We start from the raw sequence: 16056 nt of genomic DNA on the forward strand, positions 1-16056 counted from the left end.
GTGCACTCCTGATTGTTTCTTGGCAAGTGGGGCTTGTCACTGGGCTTTTAAAAACTGGTGGTAAATACAAGCACTGCTGACAGGGCATTTCACAAATGGGGAACCACCAATGAAAAGACTCTGTCATGGGTCAACCCCTAACAGAGAAACTAAACAATAAGACCAGGCAAAAGAAGGAGGCTTTGCAAGGCCATGTGGTTAGGTGGCAAGGACAGGCTTAGAGTTCCACTCCCTCCTCTTGTGCACCCCTTTTGCTGTTAAAATCAGGGCGCATCCCACTAACAAAACAAAGGCCGACCTCTGTTCTGAATGTGATGTGTTTCCCCCCCTGTAAGGCCTAAACACAACAGCTGCAAAGCAGTCCAAAGGATGAGGCCCTCAAACCAACACAGCACTCCTAAGTGCACCTGCACAGAGGACAACATAATGAAAAAAAGGAGCTGCTGGCATCTGGCTGGGGGCAGGGGATCAACAGGAAACAAAGGGATGACAAAAGACATTCTGTGCACTAGCTCGCTCCAGAACTCAGAAGCTTCAGATGAACCAATGCCAGTTCAGAGCAGAAGCCCAGATTTCCCAGGGCTTGTGTTGTGTTCCCCAAGCTCTAGGCTCCTGTGGCTATTACTCAGCAGGATCCAGGCTGTCCCTGCCATGACACAAGTCCCCACCATTCAGTCACTCAACAGGTTGCTTGTTAGGCAGGATCAGTTATACAGTGCAGGTCAATTGCCACAGGCGCTCGCGCTCTCTTTCTCTGGAGTATGTTCCTTCGCATACACTCTGGGCTGGAGTCTCAACAGGCATCTATACAAAATACTTGGATTGACACAGCACTGCCAGGATAGTTATTGCAATGACTCAGTTGCGAAGGGGTTTGACAAACACATTTGAGAGGCCAACTGGAATCAAGACCCCTTCAACAGGTAAAGCTTTTACCTGCAAAGACAAACAAGGATCAAAGTACATGTGACATCTACAATTAAGCAGCAGGAGGATGTGATGGAGAGGTGCTTGAGTCCACGCACCTTAGCAAGTGCACTCTTGATCAGTTTCCAGGCCCAAAGGTGGAAAAGAGGCTGGTGGAGTAACTGCCCAAAAATAAAAAAATAAAACTAAGTACGTGCTTTTTCTTTTCTCTTTTCTTAAAGTAGCAAATTTTGATTTTGTAGGGTATGTACCTAAGGAGTTTCCCCCTCTGCCTCTGCAATAATTGAGCCCAAAAGCCCTTCTTCTTTCCAATCACAAAGAGCAGCTTTGCACCCCGGCTACACCAAGGAGCACTTCAGAGCAACCTCACACCAAAACGGCTGATTTCTCAGGGATGCTGCAAAGGTATTCAATAAAAAGCTTTTAAATGCATATTTTTAAACTTGCAACAGGAAAGCTTTCCTGTGTCAAGACAGTAATTCTTATAACAGCATTGATCAAAATGTCATTCTTTTATGAGTGTACAATACCTTTTAATGGCATACAACCAGCCATTAGGGTTATACCCCTCCATACAGCAGAGGCATCTTCCTGGAAAAAGGGAGCCCCTGGCCAAGGCACAGGCAAGCCAAGCACAGCTCTTTTTCATCATTGCAGCAGCTCCCCAAATGATCTTCCAGAAGCCACAATATTTAGGGCACACGTGTACCAGGGGCTGGCTTTTGCTCCCCATTCTCAGGAACACACCCTGCTCTAAAGTGGCAATGTTTTGGCTCTCACTGGGGGTAGTTCCTCTTTCATGCTGCCTCCCACCCTATCTTTCATCTGACAACCACTACCCCCCTCTACATTTTCTCATCCGATCTGGCAGAGGATGAAATGCCTCCTGTTTTGTTCTAGGCTTTTAGTTTCCAAAGATAGAAACTAAGTGTCTAATGAACTGCTTCTATTCCACAGCTCATTTGAAGCCCTCCAGTGCTCTGGCTCTTCAGAGATTTTTTTTAAGAACGGTATTGGAGATTGCATTTACTCTGCTTGAATGAAGGGTGAGTAGGAACCCTGGACAAGAGCGCACCAGCACTCTAATTCTCTCATCCAGCTAAAAATACCAGCGGGGGAGGGAACGGGCAGTCTCCCCATCTCCAAGACCTTTCACGTATGCTATTTGTAGAATTCAATACAGGCTGATGGCTGTCATGCAGGCACAGAGCAAAACCTTTCAATATTTTTGCACCCCAAGACCAACTACCAAAGCCAACACAAATAATATGCCCTTCATACAAGGCCACCTTATTTTTCAGAAATGGGCTAGTTAGTTTCTACACTGGTCATTATTTGCCAGGAATATTCCCTATCTGAACAAAAGAAGGTAGAAGGATAAGGTTTCTACACAGAAAGAGTGATGAAGAGGGTTCGAGGTACATGCAGATGTCAATGGTCACCCAGCCAGAGACTCTAGGATCCCTCACCTTCCAGCACCCTGCTCAGGAGCCACTTGGGAGTCTGGATGCTCAGCGAGATCATAAGAACTCATGAGCACAAACAATCTACAATGGGACCCAAGCCTTTCCTTAAAACACAGCAACATGAAGTTACAAAACCTCATATGCAAGGGTGATAAATGAGAGAAACAATGACCATGTCCAAGGAGCATCCTTCTCTTTACAGGCCAGCATAATCACACGGCCAGCACTACAATATTTGCCAGAGATACCCACACTACCCAGTTTTCAGCACTAACTACAACTGCATCCAATGCCAGAAGAAGATTGGGCCCACTGCCACATAAATGTCACCTAAATTTTGCTTTGGTCAACAGGACCACACTGGCATAAACACGACAGAGACATTGACCCTTTCTTGACTCTCCTTTGCTGAGCAAGTCCATAATGGCAGGCAGCTGTTTACAGCTGTATTGGTGGGGTGAAGGCAGCACTTGAGTCAACTTACCATGTGATTATCACCCCTACTAGTGGCAGAGGAAGCACATGAGCCATGCAGAATACAAAAATCCCATATTTGCAGAATGGAGGCCTCACCAGGAGGTGGAATGAGGCTGAGAGCAGAACTGGCTGTCAGTTCCAGGATCTTTTGCTCTCCTTATGTAGTTAATAGTTGTTATTAATACCTGTATGTGTGGTCTAAAATGATGATGGAGTATTAACAATCCTATCCTTAGTTGTATTTTTTCTCCATTGTTTATGAAAGTGTTGTAACTTTGCCTAATCTCATTCTTAATAACTCCTAGCAATATTAAAAGCTGCACTCTTTTGAGGCTTGCATTATACTATATTCTACTTAGATTGTGAATATCACTTTATAAGACTTTGACTAAATGTGCTACAACATTCAGAGAATCCTAAACGTGAAGGTGAATGAATTGTTTATATTGAAATTTGTTATGTAAAGCTTAATAAAAAATATTTATTTTTTAAAAGTGCTACAACATTAACCCAGCTTTTCTTTGCCTCTACCCTGTTCTGCTTGGCATCCAGCCTGAAGACGTGTTCTAGAGACCTGGAAACTTGCACGTTATTTTGTGACATTTTGGCTGCTCACATAAAATTTTACTTATGGACCAAATATAGCTACCTTTATTATCTCTTTCCATTTCCCACTTTCTAATATATAAAAAAGTGCCAAAAATGGCATCTGGGTAATTATGTGTGCCAAGCCAGACAACTCAGAAGGAAGTCTGAGCTCTTGTGGAAAGTTCCAGCTGCCCTGTCAGCACTCAGTGGCAGAACTTCTGAAAGAAGTGGATCAAGGGGCCTGGCTATAGGGTTGCTCATGGCTTGGGGGAAATTATCAATTATTATTATGCTTGCTGCACTCAGATACAATTTGTCAGCCAATGTGCTGCTGTGCATCTCCACCACACAGAGTAGCCTGTCAGAAACAGTCCACAAAGGCAGAAGTACCTGAGCAGAGCTGCATCCATTATCTGGAACAGTCAGTTCTGGACTTTGTCCTCCTTTAAAAACAAGACTCCTTGGAGAGCTTGATTCAGTCATCCAGATACAGCCCCTTTACTTTCCAGCAACACAGCACATGATCAGCATAACAACCCACCTGTGCCCTCAACCCTAACCCTGGGTAAGTTTCCAAGGGGCCTTAGACCTGATCCCCAGGGACACCTGGTGAGCCTGTAGGCCTCATTTTTCCTCCATGAAATAGAGCAGCTGTGAAAAACATTGCAAGAAAATGCCAGGCCCATGTGGATTTCCCAGTCTGCTTCCACAGGTGCACAACCTCAATCTAATTTTGGATGCAAACAGAAAGAAGATAGCCAAGAGGCTGAGTGGGTTGATCACCCAAGAACTCAATGGTGCCAACATGTCTGGCAGCTGATGGCCCAGATACACCTTGCAAACTTGATAAAGCTGTGAGATAAGCAGCAAACAGTTACAACCACTGAAGAAACCAGCCACTAGTTTTGCAGGAATACCAGTCACGGGGGTATGTGTGCAGTGCTGTATTTATGTTTAAGCTAAACAAGCTATAGCTTAGGACCCCAGTCTCTTGGGCCCACCAAAAAAATTTAAAGGACAAAAACCTGGATGTATATTTCCAAAATATAAGATAAAAAAACAAATACAACCTACATACAGCAACAGTGTTTTGTGTTTTGTAGGCTCCTGTGATGTAAGAAATGGGCCATGCTTGCTAGCCTGCTCCCTAAAATATCACTGGTTTGCTCATTTCTAACAGCAACAATTTGTTGTTGATAAAGGACAGCTGGACATATAAAGGGCCCCGTTACCTTCACTAGCTTAGGGCCTCATCAAACCTAAATCCCGCCCTGTATGTGTGTGTCGGGCGCCCACTCCCTTTGGGCAGTGGAGAGCGAGCCAGCAGTACCCTGGCAGGAGGGGGCAGGATGTTGCTCGGGGGAACACCTCCTAGTACAAAGGGAGACCTAATTAAGGGAAAGAGGGGAGATACCTTGCGAGCGCCTTCCGGATTCTCCTCCAGCTGGATCCCCACGCACTGCAGGCGCTCTTGGTAGAGGGCGCGGAGCTCTCCAAAGAGACGCTTCAGGGCACGGGAGGCCGGAGGGCGGCCCAGGCATTCTGCTGGGGAGAAAGGCGGCCATCAGAACCGGGAGACGGGGCGAGCCGAGGGTGGGGGCGCCTCCTCCTCCTCCAGACCCCGCCCTTGTTCCCCGGTGTACACGAGGCGGGGGATGGGATGGGTCCGCGAGGGATCCCTTTGGGGGAGGGGCTTTCTCTGAGGGACAAGGGGCGCGTTCCCTGCCACGGCCTCCTCACCGCAGGCCTCTTCGCGCTCCGGCGCCTCCATCTCCATCTCCTGCTTCAAACGGGGCCGCCGCTAGTCCTTCTCTCCGCCCACTAAGCGATGGGCACGCCGCTCGGCCAACGGCGTTGGAGTGCCAGATCTGGGCCCGCCTTCTCCCCCGTCAGAACCCAATCACCGCTGCCTGGGGCGGAGAGCCGCGCAACGGACCTCTCCGAGCTGGAGTCGCTCTACCTTGCTGGCGCCTGGAAGGCCGAAAGCGGCTTAGGCGATTGGCTTTTGGTTCTCCCTTCGGCCAATAAGGAACGAGGTATTGCAGGCAAGCTCGGCAGACGGGAGAGCGGCCGCCGGTCACCATGGCGACCGCGCGGTAGAGGCACTGCGAGGGGGCGACACGCCCCCTTGTCTTACAGGCCAGAATTTCACCGGTGTGGCAACCCGGCCTTCCTCCCCGCCCCAAGTCAAGGGCCTGCCCTGCCCTTTGCGAAGCGCCGGTACCTTCGGGCAGGCGCCCGTGGATGCGGACTCCAGCCCCGCGGGGGGCACACACAGGCACCGGGCCTTTCTGGGGGGCTTCAGGTCCCGCTGCTCGAGCGCCTGCTGGGCTTGTACGGTGAAGCCGCCGCTAGGCAGGCAGGATAATCCGGCCGCGAATGTTGTGTGGAAGTAGACTGCCATTGGCCATGGAGGCTCCATTGAGATACCATGCCTAGCAGCGGGGTTGGAACTCCGCCTCCTCTTTTAATGAGGGTGTTGCGGGGGGGTGGGGGGTGGGCGCTTCCTCTTATTCAATCTAAGGCCACCCGCAGTCAAATCACAACCCCCCCCCTGCAAAAGTAAAGTCAAAATATGAGAGGAGGAGGAAACTTGGGCCCGCTTTCTTTCTCTGCACTGGTGCCTCTTGCTCAGCAGTCTCAGAGTGTCCCCAGTGTGGCCAAGCTGGGAAACCGCAAAGCAGCCGGAGATCTCCTTGGCATGCCCACTGAGCTCCTACCAAGTGCAGTCATGGATGCAAATGCAGAAGGCATTAAAAGAGGGTAAGACTAAGGTGCTACTGGACATTTTATTTATATATATATATATATATATATATATATATATATATATATATATCGATTGCGTCAGACCAACACAGCTACCTCCCTGAACCCTGGAAGAGGATGAGGCTACTAGCTACTAGCACTGAGGAGAACCAAGTTCTTCCTCTACAAATTGAGGCAGTTTGCTTTTCACAGGGATTACCAAGTGGTGGAGATAATACTGCATTCAGACCTTGCCCTTCAGAGGCACCACACCTCTGATCCTAGAGGTCCTAGACACAGTCATCATGGCTATTAGCCACCAGCAGCAATATGACCAGCTGCTACCAACCCCAGCAAGCATGACCAATGAACAGGTATGTTGGGATTTGTAGTCTGACAAGTTTAGTCAGCCCTACTGATAGCAGGTTAAATCTCTATAGCTAGCAGGAGAGAGCTAGTTTAGTGCTCTTGGACAATGTAGAGCAGGTGTGGGGGAGAACTCTGGCCCTCCAGATGTTGCTGAATTACAACTCACATCATCCCTAGACATTGGCCATGCTTGCTGGGGCTGAAAGGAATTGTAGTTTAGCAGCATCCAAAGGTTCCCAAAGCCTAGTGTAGAAGCAGGTTGAGTAGCACTGAACCCATTCACTTCAGCTGAAGGAGCAGCACATGCAGGAACCCATTTTGTATGTGCAGCTCTACATCCCATAATAGGCAAACTCTCTACATTAAATTTGCTACCCATTGCTTACTGCCATGCTGATAGTCTAGGTCCTGGGCCCTCCTGACAACAATGCCAAGTCTTCCCTGCTGAGCTGCCTTCTGCTTTACCTTCCTCACCTTCAGCTGTATTGTGCCACAGAACATGTGATGCTGTGCTTGGAGGGCACAACAGTTGGCATGTGGCCTGAAGGAACCGGAGTTGTGTATGCTCTTCAGTGCAGTGCAACGAGCTCGCCTGGAATCTCACCAAGCCAAGGAAGGCCAAATGCTGTTAAGTGAGTGGGGCTGGGTAGAAATCAAATCCTCTGCATGTGGCTGGTTCAGAGGATGAGAAACAGGAAAATCTTTTTTCAGAGCAGAAGCTCAGACAGTGACTGACTCTTCTGGAACAGAGGAGAGAGAAAGGACACAAAAGAGACTGAGGGGAAGCTTGGACAGCAACTGTTCTCAGTTAATCCAGAGCCCCCCAGTAAATAAAATTGTAGGCAGTTAATAAATTACAGAAATAGGGGAAAGAAGTATTTTAGGAGGCAACTTAGTTCATCTGGAGGGTACCTGGCGAACTATTGTATGTTGGGGCGGAGGGAGGGAGGAAAGAGGGCTCTAAATTGCCTTTCAGCTCTTTTAAATTATTTCTGCAGATCTTATTACAGGAGAGAAGCGGCTGCAGAACAACCCGGAATTCCAGCAGCCAACTGCCCACCAGACCTGTTATGAAAAAGTAGAAAGTGCATATATAGCCCACAAGCCTGGTGGAGGCAATAAAAGATGCCTTCGACTTCCATTCATCACTTTGTCATCTTCAGCTACATTCAGATAGTGGTTAGCAGAGCTCACAACATGGGCAAATTAACACATACGAGTCCCTTGCTGGCTTCCTCCTCTCATAGCTTCCCACAGGAGATATATATTCCATTTCCATGGCTCCTGCCTCCTCTCCTCTTTGGGCCCCATCGCAGATGGAAAGAAAAAAGAACTCTTAGGGTATGAAATGGGATGGGGGTGAAGAAAGGAGAGTGTGTCACAGGCGGCAGCAGTAGCAGCACAGCCAAGGGGCTGTACAGTTGCTATGAATTATTGCGGCAATGTGACACAGCTTTCCCCCTCCATCATGGTTGCTTCTGGTACTGAGGGGCTGAGAAGTTAAGAGATCTGCCCTAAAAGATTTGGCAGTGCAAAGAAGACAGCTTTGCCCTCAAACCCTGCTGGTCATAAGATGCCTGGAGGCACCTAGGTGGCTGTTGCTGTCAGAACAGGGTAGTGGGCTAGGTGGACCTTTTGTCTCATCCCATACAACTGCTCTTACATTCTTATACCCAGAGTATCTGTTGTGGAAGTTGCAGAGGGTGCAATGGAAACATAACAGCTGTCCTACCCTGCCTGCAGCATCAACTCTGGTGCACCACTGCTCCCAAGAGCCCCTTTCTGTTCGTTCAGGGAAGAGGACCAACCTGGATCTTCTACTCTGTCCCTGAGCTCCAGCCCTCAGCCTCTTGCCTGGCCTTGAATAGCTGTCTGTCAGTGGCAATGCTGAGAAACTCAAAGCCAGTCTCCAAGAAATCCATGCCCCAGGTCTCTAGGGGCACAGCTGAGTTTCTGGAGATCACACAAATCATCTGGGATCTCATCTCTTAAACTTTAAATCCACCGCCATAAGATATAAATAGCTTGGGCACAAGCCAATGTAATCTACCCTTCCACTGTGCAGTGTGTATATACATGGACACTAAAAATAAACTACAACACAGAAACTGATCCTGCTGGATTAAGACAAATTTGGATTTTAATGCCCAGCTTTGCTCAGAGTCCTAGAGTTCAAGGGTCGATATAGTAGATTGCAAGAAGGGTATAGGTTAGTCAAGCCTCAACATTTTATCATAATAAACCAGATGTGGACAAAACACCAAGTTGAAGCCCATAAATCTATTACAGTGAACTGTCAATGTCCCCCATGGCAGGGTCATTTGTTAATTCATAGCTGGGTCTCTTTTTTCAACAGACCTTGTAAACTCTTTCCTGAAACATCAATAAACCATCTGCTTTGACTAGTTAATCAAATGACTTTATTCAGTCCAAAGCCATTTTTTCCTAATAAAAACAGAGTATTTATCTCCACGGCTATAAAAGAGGATTGTTTTCAACTATTCACTTATAGTTAAGAAGCGCATTTAGTCTGGATTGATTTCCAATGCCTTGGTCATATCCTGTCACTTTCCATTTCTTACACACAACATCTCAGTTTAGCTACTTAGCAGCAAAAAAAACACAACCTAACTTGGGGCTGGGCACCAGTTCAGGGAGGCAGAAAAGTTCCCACCAGGATTAAGAGCGGCATTCTCCTCTGGCAAGCAGTAGAATGACAGGTGTCTCCTGCGCCTGTACGTCTTTCACATCTGGCATTCTGTTGCAGGGGACCCAACTCCTCTCCTGGGACTGGCTTTCTAAGGAAGGATATGTGCCCTAGAACTGCTCTGTAACTACAAATTCAATTGCAAAACAACCAAACTGCTCCCAGTTGCACTGAAGCAACCATGCGCTTTTGGGGATCATAACAAGTACATTAACTGCCCTCATCTGTCTAGCAGAGCCCTGCCTTTGACAGTGCCAGGAAAACAGAGTCTTGGAGCCTTATGCCATTGGAGGCACCTGGTACAATCCTGAGTTCAGCTGCCGTACTCACTGTGGGGCCAATTCCTGGCCTCTCAACCCAACCAACTTGTCAGGGGTAAGTCTAAAAAAAAAAAAAAAGGCGGGTGGGCATTCACACAGGAAATACATACAAGAATCCGGTGCCCCAGTTCTGTCCTATCTGCCCCAGAGGGGAGCAGAGGGTGAGGAAGGCAAAGTCATTTACATAATGTGCCTCTCTGCTGTGTTTCTAATGGCCAGAGCTTTTGTTCTGCTGTTGCTGGCTGCCCATGACAGGCAGGAAGCCACAGCCTCCCTTTATGCCATTGCCTTATTCAGCAATTTACATCCAGCATAAAAATCAAATATGCATGTTGCTATTGCCTCACCAACAGCAGTTTCAATTTTTGCCTTGCTGTATTCTAAATGGGGGGTGGGGTGGGGTGGGGCACAGATGGGCAGAGTCACTTTGCTAGGCCTGAAACTTGAATTTCTGTCTGCTTTATTGCTAAGTGGCTGGATGGGAATGGCTGAATGCAGAAGGGAGTGCACAGAGAAGGCCTCTTGGGAGGAGGGACAGCAACATCCACAGGGGGCAGACTCCTTGGCTTTGACTGGACAGAAGAGGGTCCATTGATGGGTCTTCTGGCAGCCTGGCTCTTGGAGCTCTTGAAGAGAAGGGGCAAGCTCTCTTGAGGGAATTTCTTAAGGGAATTTCTGTCCAGGACAGCTCGCACCCCAAGACAGGACAGCCCAACAATGCTCACAGAGCTTCCCTCCTGGATTCCGTGGAGTCACTGGACACACAGGGAGTTTCAGCCATCAGATCACTGCCAATTCTGAACAAAGTGAGAAAGCATTTCCAAGGCGAGATGGGCAGCTACTCAAGCTGACTCCATGAAAAGAACCAGGAGGCCCTTCTGGCATGAGCATCCACTCAGCTCTTATCCCCTGCTCCTTGTATACACCAAGCCCTTGCCCCGGGTGGCTCTCATCATGGTGCTCCCTCCAGAGAGTGTCTAGAACATCATCACCATTTTCATTTGGGGCAGCTCTTGAAGGCGCAAGTGAAGCATCATTCAAGAATTTAGATTCCAATGGATTTTGGTCATTTAAAAAGAGCAGCAATGCTGGAGCTATGCAGACAGTCATGCTCCCCTGAGCCCTAAGGTGGTGGGGAGGAGGTGAGAGGCTGCAACCAGACACTGAAGCCCAACAAGCCGCAGGGCAGAAGCCAGAACCAAATCAAGCTTCATTTCTCTTGCTTGTTCAGCTGGCAAAGGCAAACTGCATTGCCCAGGATATCTTCTCTTCTTTTGCTTGAAGGCTAAGAGCCTTTCCCTTGGAAGCTAAGCAAGGAACACAGCTGGCTCCACCGCTGGGCATCCCATGCCCCATCACAGCAGTAGCAGAGCTTTGGTCATCTCTGCTCCTTTGAGACTCAGCAGAAAGGAATGGAGGACTCCAGTCTCCATGATGACAGAATAAACTCCACAGGCTATTACAAATCATGGGCATAGCCAAGGGGGGGGGCAGGGAGGGGCAGCTGCCCCCAAGCAATAAAAAACAATAAAAATACATAGCAGAGGTTCTGCCCCTCCTAACAAAAATCCTGGTCATGCCCATGTTGCAAATGACAAGAAATACAAGTAAAACAAAAAGCAACCCCCAGCACTGTAGGCAATGCTTATTTTGAGAATTCCCCGCTACAGTGTGCGCATGTGTGTGTGCACACGTGTGTGCACTCTTAAGTCAAACAACTCCTTTTGTTCCCCTCCCCTCTTTACCCCGTGCTGAGAAGGAAGTTGCCAGGACTTCCTAATGGTTATTGTAGGGTGCAATATCTTTCTCCAGCCTCCGCACACCCCTTATCTTCTTCCAGCTGCTTTAGTGCCCCATCGCTGGGCTTGCTTTCGTAGGCAGGGATGAAGGCTTCCACATGTTGTCTACAGCTCTGTCACATTCAGCACTCGATCCACTGCACTGCATACAACCAGTTTCAAACCTGCTGGTGTGGACAGCCTGAGGAAGGTGCCTCAGCCTTGGTGCCTGCCCATAAAAGCAAGCCTAGAGAGAGAGGCGAGGGTGATGTCAGCAGGTCCCAGAAACCTTCTTTGTTGTGAGATATTGGGGGTGATTTGAGAGTTTGTTTGGGGCCTGGGTAGATGGGTGGAGTCCTGGGTAAAAGCCAGGGGGCTGAGAGGTGCTGAGTGAGGAAGTGTGTCAGAAGAAGGAATTTATATCAGTATTTATTTGTAATTGCATTAATGGTTTTATTATGTATTTTTGTAAATTTTTTGTTTGTTTTAGTTTGCTATATATTACTTAAGAAATATTTATATATACATTGGCTGGCATAGAAATAGTCTAAATAAATAAATTTAGACTATGTGTTGAAAGCTGAACAGCCTCTTGATATCCTTCCCCTTCCATCACTCAAGCAGAGGTTGCTCCATGGTAGGAGGAAAAGGAGTTTTCCACATGCACAGAGGATACTCTCCAGTTGCCAGTAACCATGATAATGGAATAGAGCAACTGTCTGTGCTCCTGCACTATTATACTACTAACAGTCCGTATTTCAGAAGTAGGCAACATACTAGGGCCAGATGTTGGAAAGAAAAGTCAGGTTTTTGATGATGCAAGAATATTAGTGCTGCAGAAGTGTCTGGAATTGCCATTGTTCAAAGTATCCACTCCTTGCAAAGCCTCTAAACATTCTATGGATAGCACCTGAAGCCAAAATCGCATATAGTCAAAACACACTGGCTGCAATGGTGGGTGGGATGCCTGCTCCCTTTATTTTTGCTAAGCACATAAAGCTGACCGTGTATAAGCTAAATATATGTTTGTTAAGAGCATATCAGCGAGCAAAAAACAAATTAAGAATTATCCATATTGCTCGTAATGTCTTTCTTGTGGGGGGTGAGATGGTGTGTGGGCTTCAATTAAACCGCTAGAGTCAAACTATGGCCAAGAGTGAAGAGAAACTGAGGGCAGAGATCTGCCAGGTTGCGGTTCTCAGCAGCTCATGGCTATATTGGAAATGTTTGCCTTTTGACCATCACCATCCATGCTTCACCATGTCTGGCAAAATAATTTCTCTCTCTCCAATATCAGACCAAGTATTCCAGTAAGAAATGATAGAAGTACCTCTTTTACCCCTCCCCACACAAGTGCCTGGATCAGGGTGAGGGGGCATGCCATCTTCCCCGAAACAGGAATGAGAGACTGGCTATACAGGCAGGGTCAGCATCTACTTTGCAGGTCCAGGAAAAAGTACAAACTCATTTAGAGACCTAGTCTCATAATTCCTGTCACATCCATCTGGATCCCATTGATCTTTCCTTGCTCCCCACCCCCCACCCCAATGCTTCAGAGGCTCCTTCCTCTCCTGGCCTGTCACAAGAGGTGCTGTTAAATCAAAAAGGCAGCTTTAATCTTTCTGCTGTCTGACAAGGAGGGAGCAAAAGCTGGTGTTGGAACAAGAGCCCCTTGGAGTCAAACAGAGAGCTCCCTGGTGATGCTGCCAGCAGCCCTTCCCTTTCCCGGCTTCATGTGGAAGTTATTCATAAGCATCCTCATCTCTTCTCCACTGGTCTCACTGATCAAAGACGGGAAATGGGAAACCCTTCTTGAAAAGTTGACTCTCCACTTCCAGCTCTTAACCTGAGAGGTGGGAGGGAGGGCAGGCACTTTCTTTGCCAGCACCCGTCTATGCATTTAGTAGGGGTTTTAAATTATTCTGCAGCCCCATTTGAAAACAAAATGAAACCCACAGTTGGAGGCAGCAATGCTTCTGAATACCAGTTGCTGGAAATCACAGGAGAGGAGAGTGCTCTTGTGCTTGAATCCTGCTTGCTGGTTTCCCACAGGCACTTGCTTAGATCACTGCAACCTCTACGTTTGATTATTGCAATGTGTTATACATAAGGCTACCTCTGAAGACAGTTCGGAAACTTCAGCTGGTACAGAATTCGGTGGCCAGGTTGCTCAGCGGGGCAAGACAGTTTGAGCATATCACACTGATCTTGTCCTGACTGCACTGGCTGCCAATCAGTTTCGAGGCCCAATTCAAAGTTCTGTTTTTGACCTATAAAGCCATAAATGGCTCAGGACCACAATACCTCAAGGACCACCTCTCTCTGTATGAACCCAGCCAGACCCTGAGATCATCCTGTGAGGCCCATCTTTGTGTGCCTCCTCAGGAGAGGTCTGGAGAGTGGTAACACAAGAATGGGCCTTTTCTGCAGTGGCTCCCCACTTGTGGAATGTTCTCCCCAGGGAGGTTCGGCTGGTGCCTTTGTTATACAGTACACCTTTAGGCACCAGGCGAAAACGTTCTTCATCAACCAGGCCTTTGACAGATTAACATCCTATATCCTTTTAAATATGTTGGTGGAAGGGGGAAATTATTGGTTTGTTTTCTTCCTGTTCTTGCTTTTATTATGTATTTTGTGTTTTTTATATTGTTAATTTTATGTTGTGAACTGCCCTGAGATCTACAGATGAAGAGCAGTATACATATTTTAACAACAACAACAATCTGGTTAGCCACTGGGAGAACAGGATGCTGGACTAGATGAGCCATTAGCCTGATCCAGCCAGCTCTTCATATGAGATGGGGTGGATCTAGAGAAAGTCTTGGGCATGCAAAGGAAGGAGCCACCAAGCTTTCCTTTCTCTCCCCCCCCCCCCAATACTTCAACCCACCATTGTTCTATTCTGCAGTGGACACTGTGAAGATAGCTGGGAATTGGGAAAACAGCTGGGCTCCTCATAAAGGAAGTTTTGGCCCACAGAAGAGATACTTAAGTCAATCGCCTCATTTAAAATATAGAAACTTCAGAAGAGCCTTCCTGCAGCTGGTTCAGAACAAAGGGGCCCATCTAGTTGTCCAGCCACCCCTTCTCATAGGGACCAACCAGATGCAAGTAGGACTTAAGTGCAACATTAGTGCTCTGCTCACTTGTGCTCCCCAGCAACTGGTGCAGACTGTGTTGGACTGTAGAGGTAGGACGTAGCCTGATCCTCCATGATTTGTTTAATGCCCTTTTTAAAGTGGTCCAAGTTGGTGGCCACTACTATTTTGTGTGGTCATGAATTCTATCATCTAACTATTTGCAGTATGAACTTTCTGTTGCTTGTTCTGAAACATCTAATACTGGACAACCTTCATCAAGTTCTAGTGTTGTGAAAGGGAGATAAACCTCCACGCATAATTTTTCACACCACCTTGCCCATTATTTTTTCTAAGCTAAAAAGCAGCTGTGTTTGTGTGCACATTCTGATTTTGACTGCAGCTGCAGCACTGGAAGCAGGATCTTTCACCCTCTCCCCATGGCCATTTGCAAATCTCAATCCTCAGGACCTAAGCTGCTATTAAACCTAATATGGAAGAAAGGGTATGTTCCTATATTCCTTTCTCTCTCTCCAGCAAGATTATTGGCTATGGTCTTTTTACTGGGGGGAGGGGGAGGATATTCAGACTGATAAACATTGTGAGGGGAGTTAAATGACACCCCTCACCTGGGTTGCATTGGGTGGTCCACTTGTGGCTCTCTGGAATCGCATCTGATTTCGTCCTAAGCTGCAGACAGCAGAAAAATGATTGTGGTGTGTGTGTACATTTCCCAGCATCCTTATAGTGCAGATGGCCAAGAAGTTGGCAGGGCATCATTACGTTGCCATGGGAGACTGAGGGTTGGTAATATTTACCTTTGTGCAGGTTGGAAGACAGCAAGAATGCAAGTTGTAGAGGACTCAAAACACAATCAAACTCAATGGTGTGATCATTGACGAGTCTACTTCTCTGCCTCCATTGCATCCTTGATGTCTTGTGCAACAGAACCACTTTTAGAGTGGCACAGGGCCTTTCATGTTTTGGCCTAAAGGTGGTAGAACCTTCAGTAGTTTGCTGTGATTTATCTGCAAGGTGCTTCGAGGGTAAAATTGCTTGTATCTATTGGTACCTGCTATTGTAGCAGGTCAATTTCCAGTTTCTGTTCATGGGCGAGTTTCTGTTGATAGGGCTCAAGGATGTGGATAAAGTAATTAAATTGGTGCATTGACCATTTGCATTCTTGACCCTTGTGGCTGATATCTGGCAAGGAGGAGACCACCAACTGGACCAAGGAGGTAATCCCTCTGAGAGAGGCAGTGGTCCCAGGCTCTCTGAAAGACAGCAGTGAGATCTCTCCTTAGGAAAACCTCTGTGACCCAGAATACGTGAAGAATTATAGGCAAATGTATCCTTCCTGGGTACTATTTTTGAGTAGGTGGTCAATGACTAGTTCCAAGGGCTCTTGGATGAGACTGATTTACTAGATCCATTTCAGTTGGGTTTCAGGCCCTGTTTTGGCACTAAGACCACCTTGGCCACTTTATATAATGACAAGAAAGGGAGATGATGTATTCGCTGATTCTCCTTGACCTCTTGGCAACTTTCAATACCATTAACCATCATCTTTGAGGACTATCTGAGTTGGGACAGGGGGCA

General features: G+C 47.3%; 1 protein-coding gene and 1 long non-coding RNA gene across 14 annotated transcripts in view; one reads left to right on the plus strand and one right to left on the minus strand.

Annotated features, from left to right (window-relative positions):
- PMFBP1 (polyamine modulated factor 1 binding protein 1) overlaps positions 1–5334 on the minus strand; it is a 79139-nt gene extending 73805 nt beyond the window's left edge. For 5 of the 11 annotated variants that reach the window (XR_014551271.1, XM_083626216.1, XM_083626215.1 and 2 more), the window contains exons 1-2: positions 5199–5334; positions 4873–5000 (exon numbers count right to left, since the gene is read on the minus strand). Coding sequence is in view for 9 of the 11 variants with exons in the window: in XM_083626216.1 (XP_083482342.1) it covers positions 4873–5000; positions 5199–5235 (165 nt within the window). In the remaining 2 variants the exon portion in view is untranslated. Of the gene's footprint in view, positions 1–4872; positions 5004–5198 lie in introns of all 11 variants that reach the window. The other 6 variants (XM_083626214.1, XM_083626211.1, XM_083626213.1 and 3 more) reach the window with 3 other exon arrangements.
- A 54-nt stretch (positions 5335–5388) lies between these two features.
- Positions 5389–11959, plus strand: LOC310768382. Of its 3 annotated transcripts, XR_014551295.1 has the most exons (4): positions 5946–6221; positions 6310–6580; positions 7574–9657; positions 10074–11959. It is a non-coding gene; the product is annotated as an uncharacterized lncRNA (long non-coding RNA). The 3 variants fall into 3 exon arrangements; XR_014551293.1 differs by lacking the exon at positions 5946–6221 and adding an exon at positions 5389–5494 and having other exon boundaries at positions 7574–11959; XR_014551294.1 differs by having other exon boundaries at positions 7574–11959.
- The last annotated feature ends 4097 nt before the right edge of the window (positions 11960–16056 follow it).

The sequence above is a fragment of the Podarcis filfolensis genome, assembly GCF_964270895.1.
Source record: "Podarcis filfolensis genome assembly, chromosome: 8".
NCBI lineage: Eukaryota > Metazoa > Chordata > Lepidosauria > Squamata > Lacertidae > Podarcis > Podarcis filfolensis.